The sequence below is a fragment of the Bacillus rossius genome, chromosome 8, assembly GCF_032445375.1.
Source record: "Bacillus rossius redtenbacheri isolate Brsri chromosome 8, Brsri_v3, whole genome shotgun sequence".
NCBI classification, from domain to species: Eukaryota; Metazoa; Arthropoda; class Insecta; order Phasmatodea; family Bacillidae; genus Bacillus; species Bacillus rossius.
In genome coordinates this window covers 49,619,336-49,643,643 of record NC_086336.1, presented here as the reverse complement: position 1 = coordinate 49,643,643, position 24,308 = coordinate 49,619,336, and the positions used below count along the sequence as shown (strand labels likewise).

Sequence of the window (24,308 nt, the reverse complement as noted above, 5' to 3'; positions counted from 1 at the left end):
TTTACTCCCTATCATAATCTAAACATATTTCGTAAATGCATCGGCCGGGTATTACACATTCTCTTCTGATATCTTTTCTTAAGACTGCAATCAATGTAAACCAAATAAACGTTAAAATAATTATTATTACGTACCAATAATAACTATTAAATTAATAATGACAATTATTACGTATTAATTGAATATACTAAACACAGCGACACAACAGCGAAGAGCAGCTGACTGTATCTTTCTCGCTCGGGTACACTCGGCGGTCACGAGTTCACCCGATCAAGCCTTTCATCTCAGAGCGTGACGGATCAGCCTAACTTACTACCTACGAAAAAATGTTTGTGCGGTGCGCCAAAAGAAGTTTTCACTTCAAAAATAGAGAAGTGATCGGTGATTGTATTGGAATTCACGTTAAAAGGTATCATAGTAATCGTACAGCGAATATAATGTCAATATTTTGAGAATATATTTTGCATCTATATCTAGACCGTTCAGGGCACACAACGATTCCTGTAACTTTCAAACGAAATGAAAACGAAAATGGGTTCCTGTATGAAAGTTGTTCATTATGATCCGCTGTATCATCCCTACGAGTTTATTACAAGTCTCTTAATCATCATATAGGCAGGATCATAAATTATACGCCGGTGCACTTTTGTTTATGCTCGTTACAGTATGTAGCATTCCTAATTCTAACTACGTATCTATAAACGTAACGAATATATTACAAGCTTGTGAAAATGTATCCTATGTTACAATTATAACAGAAAATTGTGACGGCAATTTTGTGCATGTTACTGTAAGACCTAAATAACTGTTTTAAGTAATTGCAACAATCCCATGCTGTTACATCTACAAGATTATTTTATTTACTAAGGCTGTATTAAACTATAATTAGCTCCTTGAGGAACTACAGTGTTCTGTAAATACAGTTACATTGTTGTTAAGAACAACATATTACAGCACAACCAGAATCACGGTGCCCAGTGAAGACCATACCACATATATAGTTCATTCTGACGTTACCAGTTATCAGAATGAAAACTGTCCCTATATAAACAAGTTTTCGTGACCTGTGTATTAACTATTCCTTGCCATATTGGTTCAGACCCCATCCAAGTAAATGATGATGTGCCTGCAAAAAGATAGTGTAGGGCCTACCTGGGTTAACATACTTCAGAAAAAAACAACGTGATTTAATAACTGCTTTAGATATCAGAGTGGTTTTCGTGTTTCGTTTCTAAACTGTATTTTTTAAGAGCGAAAAGGACTAAAATCGCTTGTTATTAGAAGGAGTTTTAGGCGTGAAAATAAAGCGGCACAGATTCTTGACACTTTATCTTCCTTCCTCCACCATATAATTTTATGGTTGCCGTAAAATCCCATAGTTGCCGAATGCACGACGACTAGACTGCGCGTCAGCACAGAGCTTTGCGCTTAGAGGCGATTCCGTGCTAGAAGCGTCAACGAGCATAGCACTTGTCATCCCGACTCATTTACACATCATATACACCCCTTATACAGCCCAATACCTATATTTAATTCTCTGTAAGTTGAGAGGATAGTTGCTGATACTTGACAAATGGATGAAACTGAACACCTATCAAAAACACTCGCCCTGATAGGCCAGACCGTCCGCCAATCATGGCCGCTCACAGAGACCAGTAACGTATCGGCTGTAAATCGCCTTCTATAAATCCTGTGTCAGAACATCGGGCCAGTTTAGCCACTCACCATCAGGTGCGCTCGCGTCCCTGGTACATAAATCCAGCACTGGATAACACACAAAGCGTACCACGAGTCCAAGTGTCCAAACACCCCGCGTGGTACACACTCTTCTACTCTGTCCAGCTCTTCATCCAGACCATACTCTGTATCCTGTATTTTCCTACACTTAAGGGGCCCGCCTCGTCAGGGGTGTATGTGTGTTAGTGAGGCGGGATGATAAGCGCGACGCTCGCTGGTGCTTCCAGCGCGGTATAGCCTCTAAGCGCAAGGCTCTGAACTGGCGCGCAGTCTTCTCGTCGTCACAGGATAACTGTGAAATTTGAGCGGTGACCGTAACATTATATGGTGGAGAAATGAAGATAAAGGTGTTATGCAAGCCCCTTAAGTGCTTTCAAGAATATGTACTCATTGTTTTATGCCTAAAATTACTCTGAAAACACGCGTTTTAGGCATTTTAACGCTTCTAAAAAATACAGTTTAAAAACTTAATCCGAAATTAAAAGTACTTTTCGGTCCTCAGCGAACTCTTAAATGCTATTCGTAAATAGGCCCCACTCGGATATCTTGAGTAGTTTTGAAATCGCGTTGCTTTTCCTGAAGCTCTGCACACCGTATGTGTGCCCAGGTAGGCGGGCCCCTTAATGCACGCACATTCGCACCACGCATCTATGTGCCCAAGGTTTTTTTTCACGTGTGTATTTGCAGGTTTTACCTGGTGCCCAACTTAACTAGGAGTTATAAGTCTAGGATTAATAGTGAGGGGAGTTATTCAGGGAGCTAATCGCTGCCATGGCTGACCAATCCCCTCTTAGAACACGATGCGAACCTCTCCTTACATGGCTAGCATGACTAGGCGTATAGGCTTCGGCGTGGGACGCACCTAGTTCGATCCCTAGCACGGACCCCCTCCCAAAAACACTTAGTTTTATTTAAGTTAAGGAAAAAAAATCAGGTCATCAGTTGTTAATCGACATTGAAGATGTCTGCGACACATGTCGGGAACATATTCGTTTACACGTTCTTGGCACCAGCCCAAAAAACAAGAAGTATGTACATAGTCAGCCCAGTTGGGTTGCGGATCTCGAAATTTGGTTCCTACGACTTGGGTCTTTATTTTTCACAGCGGAATTTTCGCGTACGTCACTCCGCGCAGTGTTGACTCGTCCGTCACGCAGCGTCCTTGAGAGGCGCCCGTCGCAGGAGGCTGCCGAGTAACTCGGCGAGCCTTATCTAAACTGATTTACAATACGCGGGGCGTGTTTGCCCTGTCTCCCCGCAGGAAGAGGATTGTTGTTCGTGTGTGCAGAAGGTGGCGGAGGAAAGATCGGGGAGGGGGGGGGGGTGGGGTGTTCCCATCCGCGCAGCGCCGAAACGCGCTATAAGTCATCTTCAAGTGTCAGCCCCCCTCCCCTTCACCCCCCCCCCCCCTCACACCACACCGGTTCGTTACCACAACGCCGAAATACCACAACGCCGAACGTACAATAACGTCGAATACCATAACGCCGAATGTCAAATTGACCGCAACGCCGACAGCTAGAAAACTGCTGTGTACCACAACGCCGAAATACAGTAACGCCGAAAAATGTTGCTGCGGGGAGTGGGGGGGGGGGGGGGGCACAGGAGCAAAATGAAAAACAACTGAATGAATTTGTGTGCTAACCTTACCTAACCTAACCTTTGTGGCAGTCCTGCAATGACATTTTTCGGCGTTAATGTATTTCGGCGTTGTGGTAATTCGGCGTTGTGGTACACGGCATTTTTCTAGCTGTCGGCGTTGTAGTCAGTTTGGCATTCGGCGTTATGGTTTTCGGCGTTGTTGTACGTTCGGCGTTGTGGTATTTCGGCGTTGTGGTGCGTCCCCACACCACACCAGGAGACAAGAGGTCATCGCGCGCGAACCGTTGCCCGTTCACGCGCGGCTATCTCCCCCGAGATATCTCCTTCGAGGTCGCCCGTCGATGAACTTTGACGGAGAGATGCTGATTTATCGCGAAGTTTTTTCGCGCCACGATAACCTGCAGTGCGCGGCAAACTCTTCTCTCTCTCTCTCTCTCTCTCTCTCTCTCTCTCTCTCTCTCTCTCGTACGCGCCATGCAACAGCTAAATGATCGCGCTACTGTGGAACGTGCGGTTATCACCCGCGCGACGAACAAAAAAAAATAATTAAATATAAAATTTTTACTGTCATAATATAAAAAAAAACATACCATACATACGGTAGACATCAACGCGTGCAGTGTTGTCTTTTTAATCGATTTATTTCGGGAGACGGCGTGATGTGACGCAGTAGAAGTCGCTTATTTTTTTCTCGTCTTCGCCGTGCTGTTATGCCCTAAACATTGCCACGTTTGGCCACGTTTGATGATAGTAAGTTAGGTGTTAATTAGAATCTCCGTCGTTAAAAACAGCTTCTTTCATTTAAAAATAATCAATTAAAACTGTTTCTACACTGCAAATACTACTTTTCATCCGATGTCTTGATCGTCTAACCAATATCACGCAACAATTAACTGACCTGGTCACCCCTCGGTTTAACGTGGACACATTTCTCATACTTCACGAATCAGTTTTAGTAAACACCACCTTAAGAATCACGCAATTAGCGAAACTGTTACCAACGCACCAGTTTAAACAATCTTCCGAAACAAAGGGGGAAAAAAAATCGTGCGTTCATCCCAGTAACGTCGCACCCGCGACGCGATGGAAGTACGATATGTTTCTGATCGGGAAGTATTGTCGTGTCCGCCATTTATTTCGCGCTGACGCCACAGATGTGTCGAATGTGACTGCATGGGGAAAAAATTATTGTCCAACGCATCGCGTAATTCCAGCATTACGGCTGGAAGAGACATTGCTCACTTGACTTACATAGTTATTTTAGAGAAGAAGAAAAAAACTTTATAAACGTGCAAATTTCGCGTTATTTTCTGTCACCAGGCTAGAAGACTCACACTCAGGGCCACCGGGAGAGAGAGAGAGAGAGAGAGAGAGAAAGAGAGAGTGATGGGGGGAGGGGGACAAAATCCCCGGGAATCGGGCATCAGAGGGGCCCGGTTGTGCTTTAATATTTTTGACATTTTAGCTCTCGGTATACGGCATTTTTAGTAAGTATTTCGTTAATGCGACGGACGTCAAGGAACGGAAATGTGTAACAATTACAGTGCTGCCACATGTAGTGGATGACGCGAACCTAAGTTCACAAAGACAAAGGAAAACTTTGTAGTTTTAACTTTTAATGATTTTTAACAAGACGGTTGGTTATTTTTTTTTAAATATTGTCGAAAAAAAGTAAAAAACTGGGGGGTTAGTAATTTTTTTCAAATATTTTTTTTTTCTTTTATCGGGGCCGTTTCATTAGCTGGTTTAAAATTTTGGTCTGCTGATCAAATGATTCCATAGCCGACGTAGCTGCGGGTGCGGAAACTACGTGTGATTTAGCGTCAATCACGTTAGTTGAAACACAATGTAATGTACGTATATTTATCACGTTAAAATTCCTGTCCAAGTTTCATATTATAAGTGTGTTTGCAACACGAAAACAGATGAATTTGCTCGTTACCTAGGTTATCCATATCTGGCTAGTACTGAAAGACTCGTTCAATTATTTTTAATGCGATAGTTTACCGTGATCGCCAAGCAAAAATCACAAGAAAATTGCTAATTGAATTAATTGGATTATGTTTTCAATTATGGCTGGTAACGTTTAAAATTTCAAATATACATATTAATTGTGGAGTTTTAAAAGTGTAGATGAGGCCTAACAAAGTAATTTTCTCCAGAGACCTAAGTAAGTTTCTATCAGTAGCTCTGCTCACATTTAGGCAGTACAAGTATGTATCTTTTGTTCGTTTGCTACTATCACACTGGGCGGAATTTGGATGTATCATATTATCATATGGATCATTGTAGTTGCGTTGTTATTTTTTTTCCGTACGTGACGAACTATCCTTGATCCGATGTTATTATCATTCAAATGTATGAGTAACTAGCTGAAGCACCCGCCGTTTCCCGGGCTAAACACATCATAATATAAGGAACATCACTACCGAATTATACTCTTGAAAAAAGGGAAATTGTGATTTTAAAACCCATTAACTGCACGATATCGGTGCATCAAGGCTACGCATCAGTAAAACCGGGACGCCAATCTTCAGCTACATTTTGTGGGAAAGCAGGTAACCCCTAGGCAAGATGTGACGAACGCACCAAAAGATAGCAACGCCATCTAGTGGTGAAGTCCTAAACTAAACAGTTATTAACGCCTTCAATCCACAAGCAGCCACGAACTTTAATACGCGGATGGGTTTCGCCGAGGAGAAGGATAGGAAGTTGCCAGACCTTACTGTATGACCGTGTGGTGGACATAGAGAAACGACACAAATTCACGGTTTGCTTGTCTGTGACCTATCTCCTACAATTTTCTATCATAAAATTGAAATCGCCCCTTTTTTCATTCCCTTAGGGATGGAATTCCATAATTATAAGTAGTCTATGTAACTCTCGGGCCCATGAACTATGTATTTATGTCTATCCGTTGCTCCGTTGCTTAAGTGCTGCCTTTACCATGTTTGTGGTTATATAATATACGTGTACACTAATATATATAACGTATTAAATAGTTTTGTTTAATATTATGTTATGATATATTTGTAATATTCTTATTTTACATCTCTCAGTTCATAGTGTTTTTGTAGATTTCAAAGAGAGAGTACCTAATGTAGTCGTTATGATGGTGCGACTTCCACAAAATTTATACCTTGTTTTTCATTTCATGATTCATAGATCCAAAAACCATCATTAACCCAATATTTTACAAATATTAAAATTTTATGGACACGATAACAGCCATTTATAAAATATAATACCTAACTTAAACGTAAAATAAAGAGATGGAAATTCTCGTTCGAGTTCGTAGTGAAATCAGAGCAAGGGGATTTAAATATGTATTATTTTATTGTTATGTTGGTTTATCAAAAAGAATGAAAAACCACCATAACTCACTTATAAAAATATTCTATCCATTTGGAGTTATTATAACTCGTAAGAGTATTACCAGTTTTACCCAAACTTTTATTGGAAAGGTTTCTGGATATCACTAACCGTTAGCTCAAAAGGACGCGGAAAACAGGGGTTTGAAGGACGAAACAATTCATAAAGTTTTCATTTCACGATCCAACCATGGATTTGAATTAGGATCCAGCGATTTTGTATTCGTAGTTTCCAGGAATAACTCCAGGCACATGCAGAGATGATTCTTTTTAATATGAAGTGGCAAGTTCCTGCCTTATCTTACCTGAATTTTTGTTGTTCCGTGGTTCCTTCTCTAATGGCAGCGCTTACTCAACAAGATCATTCTTCTGATAAAAATAGCTGGCAAAATGTGAAAATTTGTCAGTAAGATTAAAACCTGCCATTTAGTTTAATTTGGCCTTGGTTAACTTTTCATTAAAAAAGTATTGAGAACAATTCACATCATTTCTAACTGCACGAATGAACTTTTGCGTTCAGAGAATAAAAAGAAAAAAAATGGCAGCGTGTCTTTTGCCAGGGTTTGTGTTAACTGCACCCTCGATAACGAGCGAATTAATGTGTTCTGTTACAAATTAACTTATAATACAAAAACTCGGTCACGAAATTTAACGTCAAATTCATTAAAATATTGCCGAGCGTGATAAATATATGTTTTCAACTACATTTCTTGACGCGAATCGCACTGAAGTTTCCGCATCTAACACCAGAATTCGTTGCCAGCGCAGCTACGTCATTCGAGTTGCAGGGAAAAATTTTAAACTTTATAACGAAATCGGCTCTGATAAAGGCGAAAAAAGACTTGGGAAAAAAATACTTAACCCCTGATTTTGACCTGATTTTCGACAAGGAATATTTATTAAAATACTGCCTATCTTGTTAATATTCATTGAACAGTTAATAGAATAAAGTATCCATTTGGCTTTGCGAACTTTGGTTCGCGCCGTCCGCCACAGACGGCAGCACCGTCGCGTTCACGAACTTACTCCAACTCTGATGACTAGAGACCTGCAAAATTCGCGGATTCATTCGGTGATAGGCTAGAATTCAAACACATACACCTCTTAGATAATTTTGCTATTGGCTTACTGTTCATCTGGACGAATCTCAACAACCAGTTATAAACCCTCAACCAAAGAAGGATCGAATCACAGACAAACCAGCTGAGACGACTTGCAAGTGGGCAGCCAACGAACTTGGCGTTATTTTCCCGAGTGTACAGGGGAATGTGCGGTCCATCCTGAAGGCCATCGAAACCGCGAATTTTGCAGGTCTCTACCGATGAGTGTGTACCGAGAGCTAAGATGTTACGTATGAACAAGTGTTTGGCCTTGTCCGGCGACGAAACCTCGCCTGTTTGACGTGGTGACTCTGACGCGAGCGTGTTGGTGTGTCTATGCCGCAGATCATCGGCCACATCACGGACGCCCACCTGAACCCGGCGGTGACCGCAGCCGCCGTCATCCTGGACCGCATGACCCTGCCCGTGTCGGCCGTCTACGTGCTGTCGCAGCTGGCGGGCGGCGTCCTCGGCTACGGCATGCTGCTGGTAGGGAGGCGCGGGGCGCGTCGATGGGTCGATGTTGGTTTTTGGGAATTACTTTCGATATGTCGAGGTTCAGGTGCCGATGGCGACATGTAGGCCGCTATTCCAAGACATAAAAATAAGGGTTAAGGTGGTGAATATGCTACACCTGCACCATAACCATATTCCTAGTGCACGTTAGGACACGGCCGGTCCCTTATTTTCAGAAAACGGATTTTTGTGTCCTATTCGTTGCCCAAATTCCTCACATGCGCAGAGCTCACTTTTTCATTGATTTCATCCAAATGGTGGACACGCGAATGTGCCATTAACTTATATATATATATATATATATATATATATATATATTCAATTTCGTGAATATCTGGGACGTACCAAACGTTTTGAAGTGCCAAATTAAACTTTATGGTAGCGAAACTCTATTGTAACTAATTTTTTACACATTAATGGTCATAACAAAAAATATTGGCAACATAAAAAGTACTTGAGAAAATTAAAAAAGCAGTTCTATTTTTTTACGATGGTGCGTTGAAACCAGTTTCTAGCCTCTTGAAGGTCAACATTTATTAAAACGGTTGCCAATCTGTTACCTTATTAGGATACGTTTTTGACACATTCTGTAATACGGCCCGCGAGTCAGGTTATGGTCTTGTCCCAACAAGGCAGTGCTTATTCGCTACCTTATCAGAACGTCTTGGAATACCGTCCGTACAGACCGGTATGTAGTGCTCAACATGTTAGTTGGTTTAATAATAGGTTTTATTTGCTTAATAAGTGACTTTAATATAATGGGGCTTAATTAATCTATGCTAATATTAAGAAGGGGCGAGGTTTTTTTTTTTTAAAGTGTTGTGTCGAGGTGTTTCAAGGGCGACTTCTCTGGGTATGTCTTAAAAATGTTGGTGTTTTTTTAATACTTATATATACATAAGAAGTGTCTTGTTTATAAGTTGGCTTAAGTAATCTATACTAATAATAATATAATAAAGAGAGTGAGAGTCAATTTATTTTTAGAAAAGTAAACATTTAAAATACTGGACGATATTCAAAATTATATCTCTGTTGTGAAACTACATTTTTCAGAAGGACAAAGGCTATGTTTTTAATATATATATATATGGTTCTGTATGATATATCATTATTTTAGTTAAAACCGGGAAGGAAAATATCAAATTAAACTGTATTTCTTGTTTGCAGTGGTTAAACCTGTAGAGAATTATAACTGAACAACCACATGTGACACCGGCACTGCCTCGTGAACCGACACGTTCCTAATATCATATCTACATACATATTATCTTTGATAGATTTGTGCAATGCGAGTGCATAACTTGATGTAAGCTTTTGGACATACGCCATTGCTAAGCACTTTTTCTGTAGAAGAAAACTAAAAAATACCCAAAAGACAAAAATACAAATTAAGCAAACAATTGCTGTTGTCAACAGGATACAAACACCACATACTATTCCATAACAGGCATATGGTCAACAAACAAAGAAAAACAAAGAAAAATGGACTAAGAGAACGAAAAAAAACCCACAAATGATGATAGCACAAAAATATTGAACCCAAAAAAATTCAGCACAACTGTTGAAACGAGACAAAAACTCGAATGTTATGGAATATTATGTGGTGTTTGTATCCTGTTGACAACAGCAATTTTTTGCTTAATTTGTATTTTTGTCTTTTGGGTATTTGTTAGTTTTCTTCTACAGAAAAAGTGCTTAGCAATGGCGTATGTCCAAAAGCTTACATCAAGTCATATCTACATACATTATGCAAATATATCTCGCAACTGAACATAATTGTATTCTATCAACCCAGTCTTTCTGTAACTATCTTTGCCATCATATCGACACAGAAATGGGTTAAAATAGGTTGTAATTTGAAGGCTAGAAAAAATGTTTGAACTTGAAATTAATTGAGATATCAGTTTTTTATAGTAATTATTAAAAGTAAACTTGCTTTCTTTAAATAATAAATATATATATATCAATTCGAGCAAAGCCGAGAATCACAAAACCGAGAATCACAGCTAGTAAAAATAAAACAAATGGAACTTCGAATTGCGTAATCGAGAACAACACGTCAAGGTCGACTTCTCGTGGGCGACATATCGATACCGGTACGTCGCACATATAATATACGACGATTATGAATCGCGTTTATAAGTTATGTTTAGGTTGCAAGTAAAAATTTTCTATGATACGATTTCCTAAGCCACACACTGCGTTTCTGAGGCATGTGATTTACAAGTTACTAGCCGTGCGCCCGATGGGAAAGTATTTTGGTCCTCTTTTTTGATGAATTACCAACAAAAAAAAAATCCGCTGATACAAATTACTTTTATTTACAAACAGAAGCCTAAACACCAATTTACACATTTCACACTTCAAAAATGACAAACTTTCATACAAACCTTCATTCCCTATTTAAACACTTTAGACGCAACGGTTCCCAAACGGTGTGTCGCGACTCGATCCGAAAACTATCAGAAACCATCGAATAAACCATCAGAAAAGATAAGAAAAATCGAAACAAATCGAATTGTATGCAAACACATATCTATTGTTAAATAAATAACGGTTTTGCTACAAAAGAGCTTATATTTAGTCAACCATTTTCAAATCAGAACACAAATTGTTTATCAATAATCAATTTGTATCTTTAAAGATTCATGTATATATCTATGAAATATTTTATGGTAAATTATATATAGGTACATAAGGAAGGGATACGATACAAATAAGGTTTTTTACTCCACCATGGACCGATAGACCGTGGAGGTATTCCTATAAGGAAAGGTGGGTCGCGGGTCGTTACCACAACGCCGAAATACCATAACGCCGAATGTCAAAAATTGACCACAACGCCGACAGCTAGAAAACTGCCGTGTACCACAACGCCGAAATAACAACTGAATGAATTTGTGTGTGTTTCTTAAATGTACCTTAACGCCGAAATACCACAATCAAACCTAACCTTACCTAACCTAACCTAACCTAGCGTAATATAACCTAACCTAACTTAACCTAGCCTATCCTAGCCTAACCTAACCTAGTCCAACCTAACCTAACCTTTGTGGCAGTCCTGCAAATGACATTTTTCGGCGTTAGTGTATTTCGGCGTTGCGGTAATTCGGCGTTGTGGTGATTCGGCGTTGTGGTACACAGCAGTTTTCTAGCTGTCGGCGTTTGTGGTCAATTTGGCATTTCGGCGTTTGTGGTGCGTCCAGTGGCGTAGCCAGGATTTGTGTATGGGGGGTGTTAAGAAGCATGGCCCCCCCCCCCAACGTATTAAAGCGGTTGGTCCGGGGGTCCTCCCCCGTGAAAATTTGGATTTTAATGTGTAAAATAGTGCTATTTTAGCAGTTTTCGGTACTTCAATTTAAATATTGTAATGGTAAAAATTTTATTAATTTCAATATGAAATTTGTTTGAGTGATGAATAAGAAATTAATTAAAGATTAGGTGCTAAGGGGGGGGGGGGGGTTGTACCCCTAACCCCCCTCCCCCTGGCTACGCCCCTGGACGCGTCCCCCTGCCGGACCAGCGGCTGCCGACAGGAGTGACCGCGAGGCGCCGCCGCCGTGTTTGCCCCCGGCAGGTGGTGACGCCGCGCTCGGCGCTGGAGGCGGCCGCCCCCAACGGCTCGCGCTGCGCCCTGTGCGTGACGCTGCCGCACGCCGAGCTGTCGGCGCCGCAGGCCGTGCTGGCGGAGGCGCTGGTCACCGCGGTGCTCATCCTCGTCGTGTGCTCCGTGTGGGACCCCAGGAACGCCGCCAACACCGACTCCGTGCCGCTCAAGTTCGGCTTCACCGTCGCCGCCATCGCGGCCGCCGAGGTGAACCTACACACCTGAACCCTCGCCCGGCCCGGACACTGTGGCGAGCGTGGTTCAGCGGGAAGCCTTCTCTTCACAGACGAGAGAAGCCACACCCGAATTTCCCCGAACTTCATGCTCGCTTTTTTATTTTTCCGTACCACAACTGGTGTATTTATTTGGGGGGGGGGGGGATGGTTTCGGGGGCATTTATTCTCCAAATGCGCGGGTTTTAACTTATAATATGTCATTCTTAAAATTAGCAAGAAGTAATTTAAATAATTATTCGGTAAATGAAGATGAAACGGTATCTGTTTTTTTTTTAGTAAACGGTTTCCTAGCGCTGGATAGCTACATATTAAAAAAAGTTATTTGCTAAGCAACCATAATATGATTTTACAGTATTTTTAATGTAGCTATACTTACCTAATATAACCAACCATCCATAATGTTTTAAAGTATTTATAATGTAGCTAACCTAATCTAATTGACCATTAGTTTCCTTTTATCAACACCGCCATATTTATTTACAATGAACAAAAAAAAAAACCGAAGATGCACGATCGGGCGTTTGGCTCTCTCGTCTGTGAAAAGAAAGGCTTCCCGTGGTTCAACCGCACTTCTCGACGCGAATCACAAGTAGTTTCCGCGTCCGCCGCTAGAATTCGCTGCCGGTGCGTCGACTATCAGATAAAGAAAATCTTGGGAAAAAAAATACTTTGGACCTGATTTTCGACAAGGAAAACCTATAAAAAATACTGCTCAATCTTGTTAAAATTCATCTGAAGTTTTTCTTTGGCTGTATTTATTTTGGCTCCCGCTTGGGTTTGAAACTGGACAATTATGTTGTACCTTCATTTACGCAATGCGGAAGGCAACAGACACTCGCCGCAGAATCGCCCCGCCATGACAGCCACAGGCACATGGTGGCTTCCATCACCACTGCGTCATTTGGGGCAGGCGCGCCCATGAATGAGCATCAAGACTCATGATCATAGAAGTTTTTCTACGATATCAGTAATGTGTGATTGAATAAGCGTGGTTGTGTGTCAGTGTGTATGAGTTATTGGAAAAGTGTTTGTACTTTTAGGAGTTATTTTGGTAATTTTTATATAATTTTATATCACAAAATATTTTTACAATCGTTAGAATTACAGCATTAAATATATTTTTAAACAAATTTAAAATTCGTATTTTGAATTTGTACGTTGAATCATGTTTAGAATTATGTGTTTATTTTTTTAAATATTTTTTTTTTTTATTTTCAAGTGATTTGTTGATTTAGATTTTTTTTTGTATTTGTAAATATTTTTAGTTTTTGTTGGCTATAGTCTTTTTTTATTAAGGTTACCTTACATTTACCTAGTTTGCCACTTCACCACATTAAACGTGTCAATAAAATGAAATGAAATAAAAAGCGGGTATTTGTAATAATTGACTGCGTATTGAATTAATTATTCTGTGCACAGGGGCCTTACACCGGAGCCAGCATGAACCCCGCCAGAAGCCTGGGGCCGGTGATCTGGACCGGGGTGTGGAGCTATCACTGGGTGAGTGATCTCTGCCTGAAGTGCAGGGTGTCCAACAAAGAATGTCCTAGTTTCAATTGTATGTTACAACAGTTTAACATGGACTGTTTAAACCCCGTAAACACAAACTGTGCATTTGAAAATAAGTGTTGGAAACGATGTTAAAATTTGTACAGCTTTATACTTTTCATGATGTTTCAGAAAAAAGATGTATATCTAGATATACTAAAAATAATATCGTGGCTAAGCATTTATTTAGAAAACTGTGATGGAACTGAATGGATTGTTAGAAGGTCGCTATGAGTGAGTTTTGTTAAAAAAAAAAAAAAATCTGTCCGGAGACATAATACAACTTTATGAAATACGTCAGAGATGTTTTCCGTGAATGCCTCGAAGGTAGACAACTATTCATGCTATGCCTGTGATGTAAAATGTAGACGGAACACGTGGGGTAACAATGATGACACTTACAAACGTCACCATGAGATAGGCAGCCGTTTCCTCCCATTGGCTAAGGGTTGGGAGCAAATATTGTAGCAGAACAATATAGGCAAGTCGTCAAAAAAAACGAGAGACACGGTGTGCTGCCTCATTTCTACCTCTATCCTGCCGTCTCCCCTTCCGGCCGTTGCAACTAGTATATAGGATGCTACGCTACGTGCCTATCCCCCGTCTCTTAAGTCTTTTCCCACTCGACCCGCTAGCGCATGCGTTGGAGTAGCGTCGCCGCTGACGCACTCTCCTCTTCTACCGGTTTCCCCATCACTAGGGGTATGCAGATTTCGCGAAAAGATTTCTAGACTAGATGAAAGTTAAGACACTGTAGCCCCGTCTGTGCTTCGTGACTGGGTGAGTTTCTCCCAGGTACATATCGATTGTAACACCACCAATCACAGTGATTCAGTGCGGAAGTAAACGCTTCCTGAGTAGTTCGGTGAAATAAGGCAACAAATTCTCTCGCAGACGGCTGCCAATCACTAGGAAGGAACCACAGGTGTACTCCGGGTGTACCTTTTTGCAGTCTAATTAGTGTTTAGATCGTTTCGCGAAAAATGCCTGCCCATACCCATCACGTATCTAACTGTTCCGCTAATGCGACCGGAATTTTTGTAACGCTTAAAAATTATAGCCCCCTCAGCAAAGAAGTTTCACTTTTTAAAAAACTCGACTTCACCCGGTTACTTTGTAATCATTCAAAACGTGGCTGCCTCCCCCCCCCCCTTTTTTTTTTTTTTTTTTTTTTTTTTCCCACAATCTTTCCAATGAGCAAACCATCCCTTTCACCCCTTCCCTTCGGAAAGGTGAGCAACCCGCGCAGTTCTGAATGCACTCGCGTATTGCGGGTTGCTTCCCCTTGCGATGTCGGGCGGGCCCATTTCTCGCTGTCTGCGCTAGTCAGGGGTGTATCTGTGTTTGTGTCTGCGCTAGCCAGGGGTGTATTTGTGTTGGTGAGGAAGGATGACAAGTGCGACGCTCCGTGGTGCTTCTAGCGTAGTGTCGCCTCTAGAGCTCAATTATATGAACTGATGCGCAGTTTTCTCGTCGTGCATAGCGCAAATATGACATGTGAGTGGTAACAATAACATTGTATGACGGATAAATGATGACAAAAATGTCACTTGAGTGCTTTCAAAAATCTGTACCAGATATTTCACGCCTAAAAAAATTATTCTGAAAAAAAAAATAATTTTAGCCATATTCACACTTCTAAAAATAATAATAAAATAATATGTTTCTGTGATTTTCTTAATTTATTTTCTTACTTTCATAACTAAGGGCGAAAAACGTGGATGAATATATGTTTATATAAAAAAATTGAGCGAGTCATGCAGTAAAGAGCCAGAGGTGTGTAACATCTAACCTCGGTAACGAGCAAATTATGTGTTCTCGTGTTGCAAATACACTTATAATACAAAACTTGAACACGAAAGTTAACTTTAAACTCATAAAAATAATGCCAAGCATGTTAAATATACATATTTCTTGACGCAAATCACACATCGTTTCCGCATCCACCGTTAGAATATGCTGCCGGAGCAACTACGTCGACTATCGAATCATTCTATTTGCAGAGCTGAATTTTAAACTTAACTATGAAACGGCGTTGATATAAGTGAGAAAGGCGTGAGAAAAATACTATAAACACCGGCTTTGGACCTGGTTTTCAGGAAATATTTTATTTAAATTTGCTTACCCAGTTAAAATATTCACTAAACAGTTAATACTATAAAGTTTGCCTTGTTTGTGAATTTTGGTTGGCGCCATCCATCCACCATGGTTACACATATCCGGTCCACGCGACTTCCGATTCCAGTCACGAAATTACTCTTACCAAGTGCCGTATACCGAGAGCTATGATGTTACAGGTAAAAAAAAGTCTATAAACGAAGTACGGAAACAAAACTACTCATTCGTCCTCAGAGTACTAATAAATGCTTTTCGTAAACAGACCTCGATTGGATATTTTGAGCAGTTTTCAAAACGTGTGGTTTTTCCGGAAGCTCTGCACACTGAGTGTGTGTGTGTGTAGGGGCATCATACGTTTGACACTCTACTCCGCTCCGCAAATGCGTTATTTGGTCTTTTTCCCGTTGAAACTACATTGACCTTGCACTATCCGATGTTAAAGTTAGATAATTTTTTTGTAAAGTTTAAATTGAAATAATTCTGGCACGCTTGCCTACGTCTAATTATTTAAAGATTGGTGACTACGGGATGTGATATTCCTTCAGCCTCTGTGCACGCCTTTGTCTCGCAGGTGTACTGGGTGGGGCCGATGCTGGGGGCGGTGGTGGCCGCCTACACGTACAAGCTGGTGTGGGGCGTGCCGGCGCCCAGAGGTCCCGCCGAGGTCACAGAGGAGAGCCTCCCCCTGAGGGACGTGAGGAACAGCAAGGAGGTCGAGGCGCGCGCCAGCGCCACCAACCTCAGCAGCGCGTGAGGTGTGCGCGCCCCTGTCGGCCGCTGGGTGAACTGCGTCGCCCGTGCGCGCCGGTGACTGCAGCAGCGCGTGAGGTGTGCGCGCCCCTGGCGGCCGCCGCGTGAACTGTGTCGCCCGTGCGCGCCGGTGACTGCAGCAGCGCGTGAGGTGTGCGCGCCCCTGGCGGCCGCCGCGTGAACTGTGTCGCCCGTGCGCGCCGGTGACTGCAGCAGCGCGTAAGGTGTGCGCGCCCCTGGCGGCCGCCGCGTGAACTGTGTCGCCCGTGCGCGCCGGTGACTGCAGCAGCGCGTGAGGTGTGCGCGCCCCTGGCGGCCGCCGCGTGAACTGTGTCGCCCGTGCGCGCCGGTGACCGCAGCAGCACGTGAGGTGTGCGCGCCCCTGGCGGCCGCCGCGTGAACTGTGTCGCCCGTGCGCGCCGGTGACTGCAGCAGCGCGTGAGGTGTGCGCGCCCCTGGCGGCCGCCGCGTGAACTGTGTCGCCCGTGCGCGCCGGTGACTGCAGCAGCGCGTAAGGTGTGCGCGCCCCTGGCGGCCGCCGCGTGAACTGTGTCGCCCGTGCGCGCCGGTGACTGCAGCAGCGCGTGAGGTGTGCGCGCCCCTGGCGGCCGCCGCGTGAACTGTGTCGCCCGTGCGCGTCGGTGACCGCAGCAGCACGTGAGGTGTGCGCGCCCCTGGCGGCCGCCGCGTGAACTGTGTCGCCCGTGCGCGCCGGTGACCGCAGCAGCACGTGAGGTGTGCGCGCCCCTGGCGGCCGCCGCGTGAACTGTGTCGCCCGTGCGCGCCGGTGACCGCAGCAGCGCGTGAGGTGTGCGCGCCCCTGGCGGCCGCCGCGTGAACTGTGTCGCCCGTGCGCGCCGGTGACTGCAGCAGCGCGTGAGGTGTGCGCGCCCCTGGCGGCCGCCGCGTGAACTGTGTCGCCCGTGCGCGCCGGTGACCGCAGCAGCACGTGAGGTGTGCGCGCCCCTGGCGGCCGCCGCGTGAACTGTGTCGCCCGTGCGCGCCGGTGACGCCGACTACAGCAGTGCTCGAGATTTGGCCACCCCTCACGAAAGCTGAAGGCACCGCGCCGCTGTGGTTGTTCCGCGTTAGGAGACAACAACCTCAGCACTTCTGCGGGTTGGCGCCCCTGGCGGCCTCCATGAAGACGGTGTCGCCGTCACGGTCACATAGATCTATCTAGTAACTTACCTTCATTCTCCGTCGGTTTACAATTTTTTTCATTATTTTTGGTGCTTGGTAAATGCCTTACCTGTACCAGTGCCTTAAATCTTGCCGAATTTGTTAGTTCAGTTGAAGTGTTAATCCAGGAATATGTTTTCATAGATTGTTAAAGCCATGGAGGTGGTGCAGTTGTCAAGCGCTTGGGCTGCCAGTCGGGTGGTTAGTTTTAACACCAACTGGTTCTTTTTTTTTTACTTTTAATTTTTTTTTTAATTTTTCACAATAAAACAAATTACTGAAATATCACTTCTACTGAATTGAAACATTCTAAAAACAATTAAGGCATTGGTATAGATTGGGTATTGACCAAGCACCCAAACTAATTTAAAAAATAATCATCTGGGAAGAAATTTCAAAAATTGAGATGGAATTAGGAATAATATCATATTTTATACGAAACTCCCATTTAACATTTAACTGTTACTAGCGCCGTTAGTTCACAGGCCGCCGCGAGCTTTTCTAAGCCGACGGTGAGTGAAGGTAAGTTGCCAGACCTGTCCATATGGCCGTGGTCGCCGTGCGCGCCAGTGTCGCCAACTTTGTCAGCGCGGGAAGGTTGATGACCGTGGCGGTCCACCAAGGAAACTGTCACCGTGTGCGCCAAAACACCAATTTTAGCGGGTGCGTAATGGTTTGCGCTTCTTATGATCGCTGCATTGTACGTTGTTTTGAACAACACCCTCAAGAAAGAATCCTCACAGCACTATACTCACGAGGCTTGCTTCCTTAATATTCGGCGCCGACTTACACGGCAGTAAGAATTTAGGAAATACAGATCACAGTATCTTGAACATTCACGTAGTCCACGTGCCACTCTGTGAATATTTTGAGCATAGTCATCTGTAGACCAACCAATACGTTTGATCAATTTTTTTTTTAATCTTCTCAAGAGTGTAAAAGAGGGTAAACTGGATTATATTCACAGAATGGCCGAGTAGTAGCTGTCTTTCAGAGTCAGCTCTTTCCTCACGAACTCTCCCTGTGGACATGGGCCGATATTCGAAGACACAGAAATAAGAGTTTAGGTGTCGAATATGCTAAACCTGCTCTCTAACCGTATTCCTAGTGCACGATTGGACACGGCCAGTCCCTTATATTCAGGCAAAAGATTTTGGTATCCTGTCTTTTGTCGTTCTGTTGCAAAAATTACGCGCATGCGTAGAGCCCACCTTTTCGTTGATTTCGTCCAGGTGGCTGTAATTTTGTCTGCGAGTTAGGTTACAGTTGTATCCCAACAAGGTGGTGCTTATTCGCTACCTTATCTGAATGTCTTGGAAAATCACCCCATGTTTTTTTTTTTTTTTACTTTTCTTTATCTTGCACTTTTCACCGCTTACCAAGCAGGTTTAAAGATCAATCGGGTGACAAACAGCGTGTTTGTCTTACGACAACTGTTTATTAGATCTTCGGATTCCGGCCATACACGCGGTGAATTTCAAAACTCTACCGTAAAATCAAACGCACTGTCTCTCTTAGACCCTTCGGTTCTCGTGAAACACCGTGGTACCGCCGCTGGAAGGCTCTGGGTAGAAGGCACAGAACTCTTGAAGTCTACGGTCGTATATTCGCCACGTACTGAACCGCGATCTTTCGTCTGGACCGTTGCTTTCACCTCTCTACTCGAATTATTGGCACCAGTGGTACATAATTTAGTCGAAACAAATTTACGAAAAAGTTTTGAAAGAAAAAAATAGATAATCAGATCCCTCAGATCGCATAACTGTTATCAAGGACGAAAAGAACATAAACGTGTAAGTATTCTAACTAGAAATTTCAGTCGGATCATATCATTTCCATTTGAACATTTGAAACTAATCGATTAATAGCTGGAGTAACATCTAGATGCATTTCTTATCCATAGTATCTCAAACAGTTTAATGTCGACATAAAATGTTGACGCGAAATATTATAACAAATTCCTGAAAAGATTTGTATACCAGAATATAATTATGTATGCATTTTATACATTGGTATCCCTGCAGTGAAGATATAAATACAAAATGCACTGTATTCTGATATTAAATATTATGATTTTGTTACTAATGCTTTGTTACAAATGTCACATAGTAAAATTTTATTCCTGACACAGGCAAAATATATTAATCAAAGCCAAAGAATGTGAACTTTTTCCATCATTCTCTAGTCATAAAAGTGTTTTCTTTTTACATTACATTTGGGTAGTGTGTAGGCGGTATGGGTGTTTTGGGTGGTAGCAAAATATGTTATATTTTTTAAAATTGTTTGTTTTAACGTTGTTGTAAAGTATAAAAGTTATGTTAAAAGCTTATATTTTTTACAGTGAGGTGTGTTAGTAATCTCTGCTAAGTTTGAACATTGCATATGTAATACAGAATAACCCGTTTTCTTGGTGGGTACATCTCTATGTAGGAGTTATGTCCAAGTACTCATATATGAATATACAAGCAAGGCCACATTTTCCAGCTTCTTTTATATGTTATGTGATGTGATTTCAATTATCTTTGGCAACGAAAGAAACGCTTACTGTGCATAAATGAATGCTGATACTATGCATTTGAAAGTTAGTATAAAAATATATATTACGAGACACTTATCAGCAACGACGGATTCAGAAGTTTTTGGAAGGGGGGAAAAAGAGGGTGGGCTCATGTTCAGAAACTAATGATTTCCCCCATTCCTCCCCCTCCAGATTTATCTATAAAACTTATTTTGTAATTGTAAGTTGTAACCCTGTGAAGGGAGGGGTGGAGAAGGGCGAGCCTTCAGACTCGCAAGTGCCCCCCCCCCCCTTCTTACAACCCCCCCCCCCCCTCCACCAATTTTTTTGTTGAAATTCAATTTTATTCTTTTAAAAATATTAAAAGTAAATAAAATGTACCTTCTCAAATGTTCTTAGTTAAAGAGCCTGTTTGTGACTTTGTTATTTTTTTAGGTATATTTTTCTCTACGCGTATTTCTGTGGCAACTTGTTCTATTGAGCCTACTTTTTGCAGTCATATATCTTTTGAACATATACAACTCGAATATTTATTTTAATGTTGGAAAGGCAGACAATAACATAGAAAGAAGACAATTTTTCCCACCTTTATTTAAAAAAAAAAAAATAAGTCCCAAATTATATTTTGATGAAAAGTACCTTTTTTAAATTATTAATTTTCATGAAGTTATGAATGTAACGTTTAAATGAGAACCCTTAAATATTTACCTAAAACTGAATGTTTTTCAAGATCCATCTTCATAAATTAGAGCTGTAAATGATATCTTTTGTTTAGCATATTACTTATGTGTCATGTTGAATATATATTTTTGTTTACTAAGATTTTGATGACAAATCTATAGTAATCAAGCTCTGTTGAATTGCTTATATGCGACTCTATATTTGAACGTAATAGGCATATCGGCATTTTCTTCAAGTTGGTGCAGTCAGCGATAAAAAAAAATGTGTTTGTAACTCTTCTAAGCTTATGTCTGAAATGATTCTTTGGTTTCATCAGTGGTAAAACTAGCCAGCAATGAGTAGGTTTCCACCTGATTCACTACTTTGTATCATAACTATTGTTTTCACTTAAAACTAATGAAAGAACTTGTTGAAAAAGTGTAATTACATTCGGTATACAGTCTTCTGCTATACGACTTTGGTTATAATATTCCAAAACTATGAACGTTTCTCAAGGATTTTAAATGTTCAGTTAGGTTTCTATGTAATATTTAGTTTACAGTGTTCAATTGTGCTTATTGGTTGGGAACTGACACTTTATTTTTAGTTAAATGTACTGGGTTTTGCTATGTTAAATGTACTGAATAAAATATTTGTATTTTGTGACAAAAATAAATATGTGATAAAATAATTTATAGAGGATAGTGGATAGCAATGTATATAGAGAGATTGTAAATAGCCTTAAAATGTTGGTACATTTATAATTTACCCCCATTGTTTTACTTAATAATATAATGTTGGCGAGTGTTTTCTTGAATTTGTAGAATACTAACAACGGTAAAGAATTAAATGTTATTTACACATGTAATAAAAAAGTAAAAAGTAATTATTTCATTATATTTATTTCCTTCTACCGCTATAGTTTTAACAGGAATCCAACAGTATACTCCTAAGAATGATCTAGAGTCCAATCTTGAATGACAAAATTACAGTGGTTTTATTTTTATAATCCCTTGAATAAGTTAGTATATATTTTGACGAAGTATTTGTTTAAACCGTGGTTTATTTTTTTACTAGCGACCCACCCCGGCTTCGCACGGGTGCAATGCTGATACTAAATATAGGCTACTACAGAATGTATTTATATACCGGCCCCTCGGCCGGTACCCCCGCAACCGCTATTTCCCTGCATTTTAAATCTGTAATATCTTCGAAAATATTAATTTAAATTACATGCTGAAGGGCCATATTAATCTATATTAAATGCACAATGTATTTAAGGTACTTAATTGGATAAGGATTAATGCTATATTGCTTAAAATCGCTTCGTAAATAAGCCATTATTTATCGTAAAAAGTAAAGGATGAAAAATTGTTATTGCGGGTTATCCCTAAGAGATAGACATATACCATCGCGGATTTTTTGTAGATTTTTTTTAAGGTGTACAATACTGTTGTACATTATTTTGATATATCTCGTAGGGTTCAGCCAGCGTTTGCAATGTAAGCGCAAAAAAAAATGTGTTTATTTACGACATCACATTATAAACCTCTAAAATTATCAGTGTTTCTTTACTATCTTATGCATGTATTATACATATAAACCTTCCTCTTGAATCACTCTATCTATTAAAAAAACCACATCAAAATCCGTTGCGTATTTGTAAAGATCTAAGCATACATATAGGACAGACAGCGGGAAGCGACTTTGTTTTATACTATGTAGTGATAGTGATTGCAGCAGTGCTATATGTATGCATGGTCGTAAAGTCCGGAAGGGGGGAGCAGGGAGCCCCCCCCCTCCCCTCGGAGTAGCAAAACCCCGCACTTCAGGAGCACACTTGCCCGACACGTAAATAAATCAATTAATGAATCAAAGTACGTATGTATAAATGAATCAATGAATGTATTATTAAAAGACAGAATGGCTAAATGTATGTATACTATATGCATGTGTATGTGTGTATGAATGTGTGCTGGTGTGTATGTAGGTGTGTAAGTGTATGTATTGTGTGTGTACGTGTGTGGGTGTGTATCTGTATGTATTGGTGTAAGAGTTTGAGTAGTATGTATTGTCCAGTCCTGCGGTTGAGTGCTGGGTAAGGTATTCGTGTCGGGGACCGCCATTTTGGATTGTGACATCATGGCGGCCATATTGGTGTCAACAATGCCACAGAATCCTCCAAAATGACTCAAAAATCCTCAAAAATACTCATTGCGAGGGGGAAAAATCTCTCTCGAGGGAAAATATCCCATTTTAATTCACAGAAATGTCGATGGCTTAAAATGTTCCCAAAAAGGCTTAAATTCTCTATTTAGTAGCCTCCAGTAATCTTTGACTTGGACCTTGAACCTGGCTGCCATTTTGGATGGCCATTTTATTTTCTAGATCTTTCCATCATCTTGAATCATGATGTCATGACCACCATACTGTAATCGAGTGCCCCACTCAGGAATGTCGCACTTATCGTTAAGTGACATCGCTGCCATATTGTATTCCGTCATATTAGATTACACCATTTTATTTTCTAGAATTTTCCGCTCTTTTAATTCAGCCATCTTAAATTATGATGTAATGTAAGCCACATTAAAAAAATACTATCCAAAAAATCGAATTAATAATAAATAAATTTGTAAAAATATTAAATAAAATTTTAATAAAAAAATAAATTATGGTTTTTGGAGTCTCGGTTTGAGCCCAACCTAATAATATATTGATTTTAACGATAACTGGCCTTGGTTAAAACCTTCATCATTGTAAAAAAATTAATTTTTGCTTAAAAATATTTATTAAATTAAAATCACCTAAATTTAATGTTTCACCATTACATCTCGGTTTCAGGTGGAAAAAAATAAAACAATGCATTTACAAACATTATTTTCTATGTAAATTCTACCCTACTACTTTAATACTTCCAATCGGGTTACTGAAGATAAGGTCAAACCATATCACTTGCTGACATAATCTTATTATTCTTCCCGACAGAATTTCTCGATACTGTGTTTAACAGACTCTTCTACATAATGCAACAGGTAAAGAGATGTATTCATAATCTTGAAAGCGTATTACACTTGGTTCTCGAACAAATAGGGTTTACCATACACACAGTAAATTCTACAAGTACAATAAACAATGCAAATTACTAGTGTTTCTCGATTTTCGTAGTCTTCTTAGAAGGCAAAGCGAGACCTCTTAATGTGTTTTAAGGGCAGTTCTACGTGTCAGTCGTTTAACCAGACATATCCAGTCAGTAACATAGCACGACCAGTTAGATGGCCAGACCAGACCAGCCACTGGGGAAACGGAAGACTACCATATCGGAAGACTACCATAATGAAAGTATTCCGCCTGGCCTCTTCGAAA

At 41.1% G+C, this 24,308-nt stretch overlaps 1 protein-coding gene across 4 annotated transcripts in view; it reads left to right on the top strand.

Annotated features, from left to right (window-relative positions):
* The window catches only part of LOC134534897 (aquaporin-like), a 59,227-nt gene extending 37,404 nt beyond the window's left edge, over positions 1 to 21,823 (top strand). For 3 of the 4 annotated variants that reach the window (XM_063373576.1, XM_063373577.1, XM_063373574.1), the window contains exons 3-6: positions 8,156 to 8,299; positions 11,904 to 12,140; positions 13,589 to 13,669; positions 16,407 to 21,823. In XM_063373576.1, the coding sequence (XP_063229646.1) occupies positions 8,156 to 8,299; positions 11,904 to 12,140; positions 13,589 to 13,669; positions 16,407 to 16,589 (645 nt within the window). In that variant the 3' untranslated portion in view covers positions 16,590 to 21,823. The remainder of the gene's footprint in view (positions 1 to 8,155; positions 8,300 to 11,903; positions 12,141 to 13,588; positions 13,670 to 16,406) is intronic. The other variant, XM_063373575.1, reaches the window with a different exon arrangement.
* Positions 21,824 to 24,308: the final 2,485 nt, after the last annotated feature.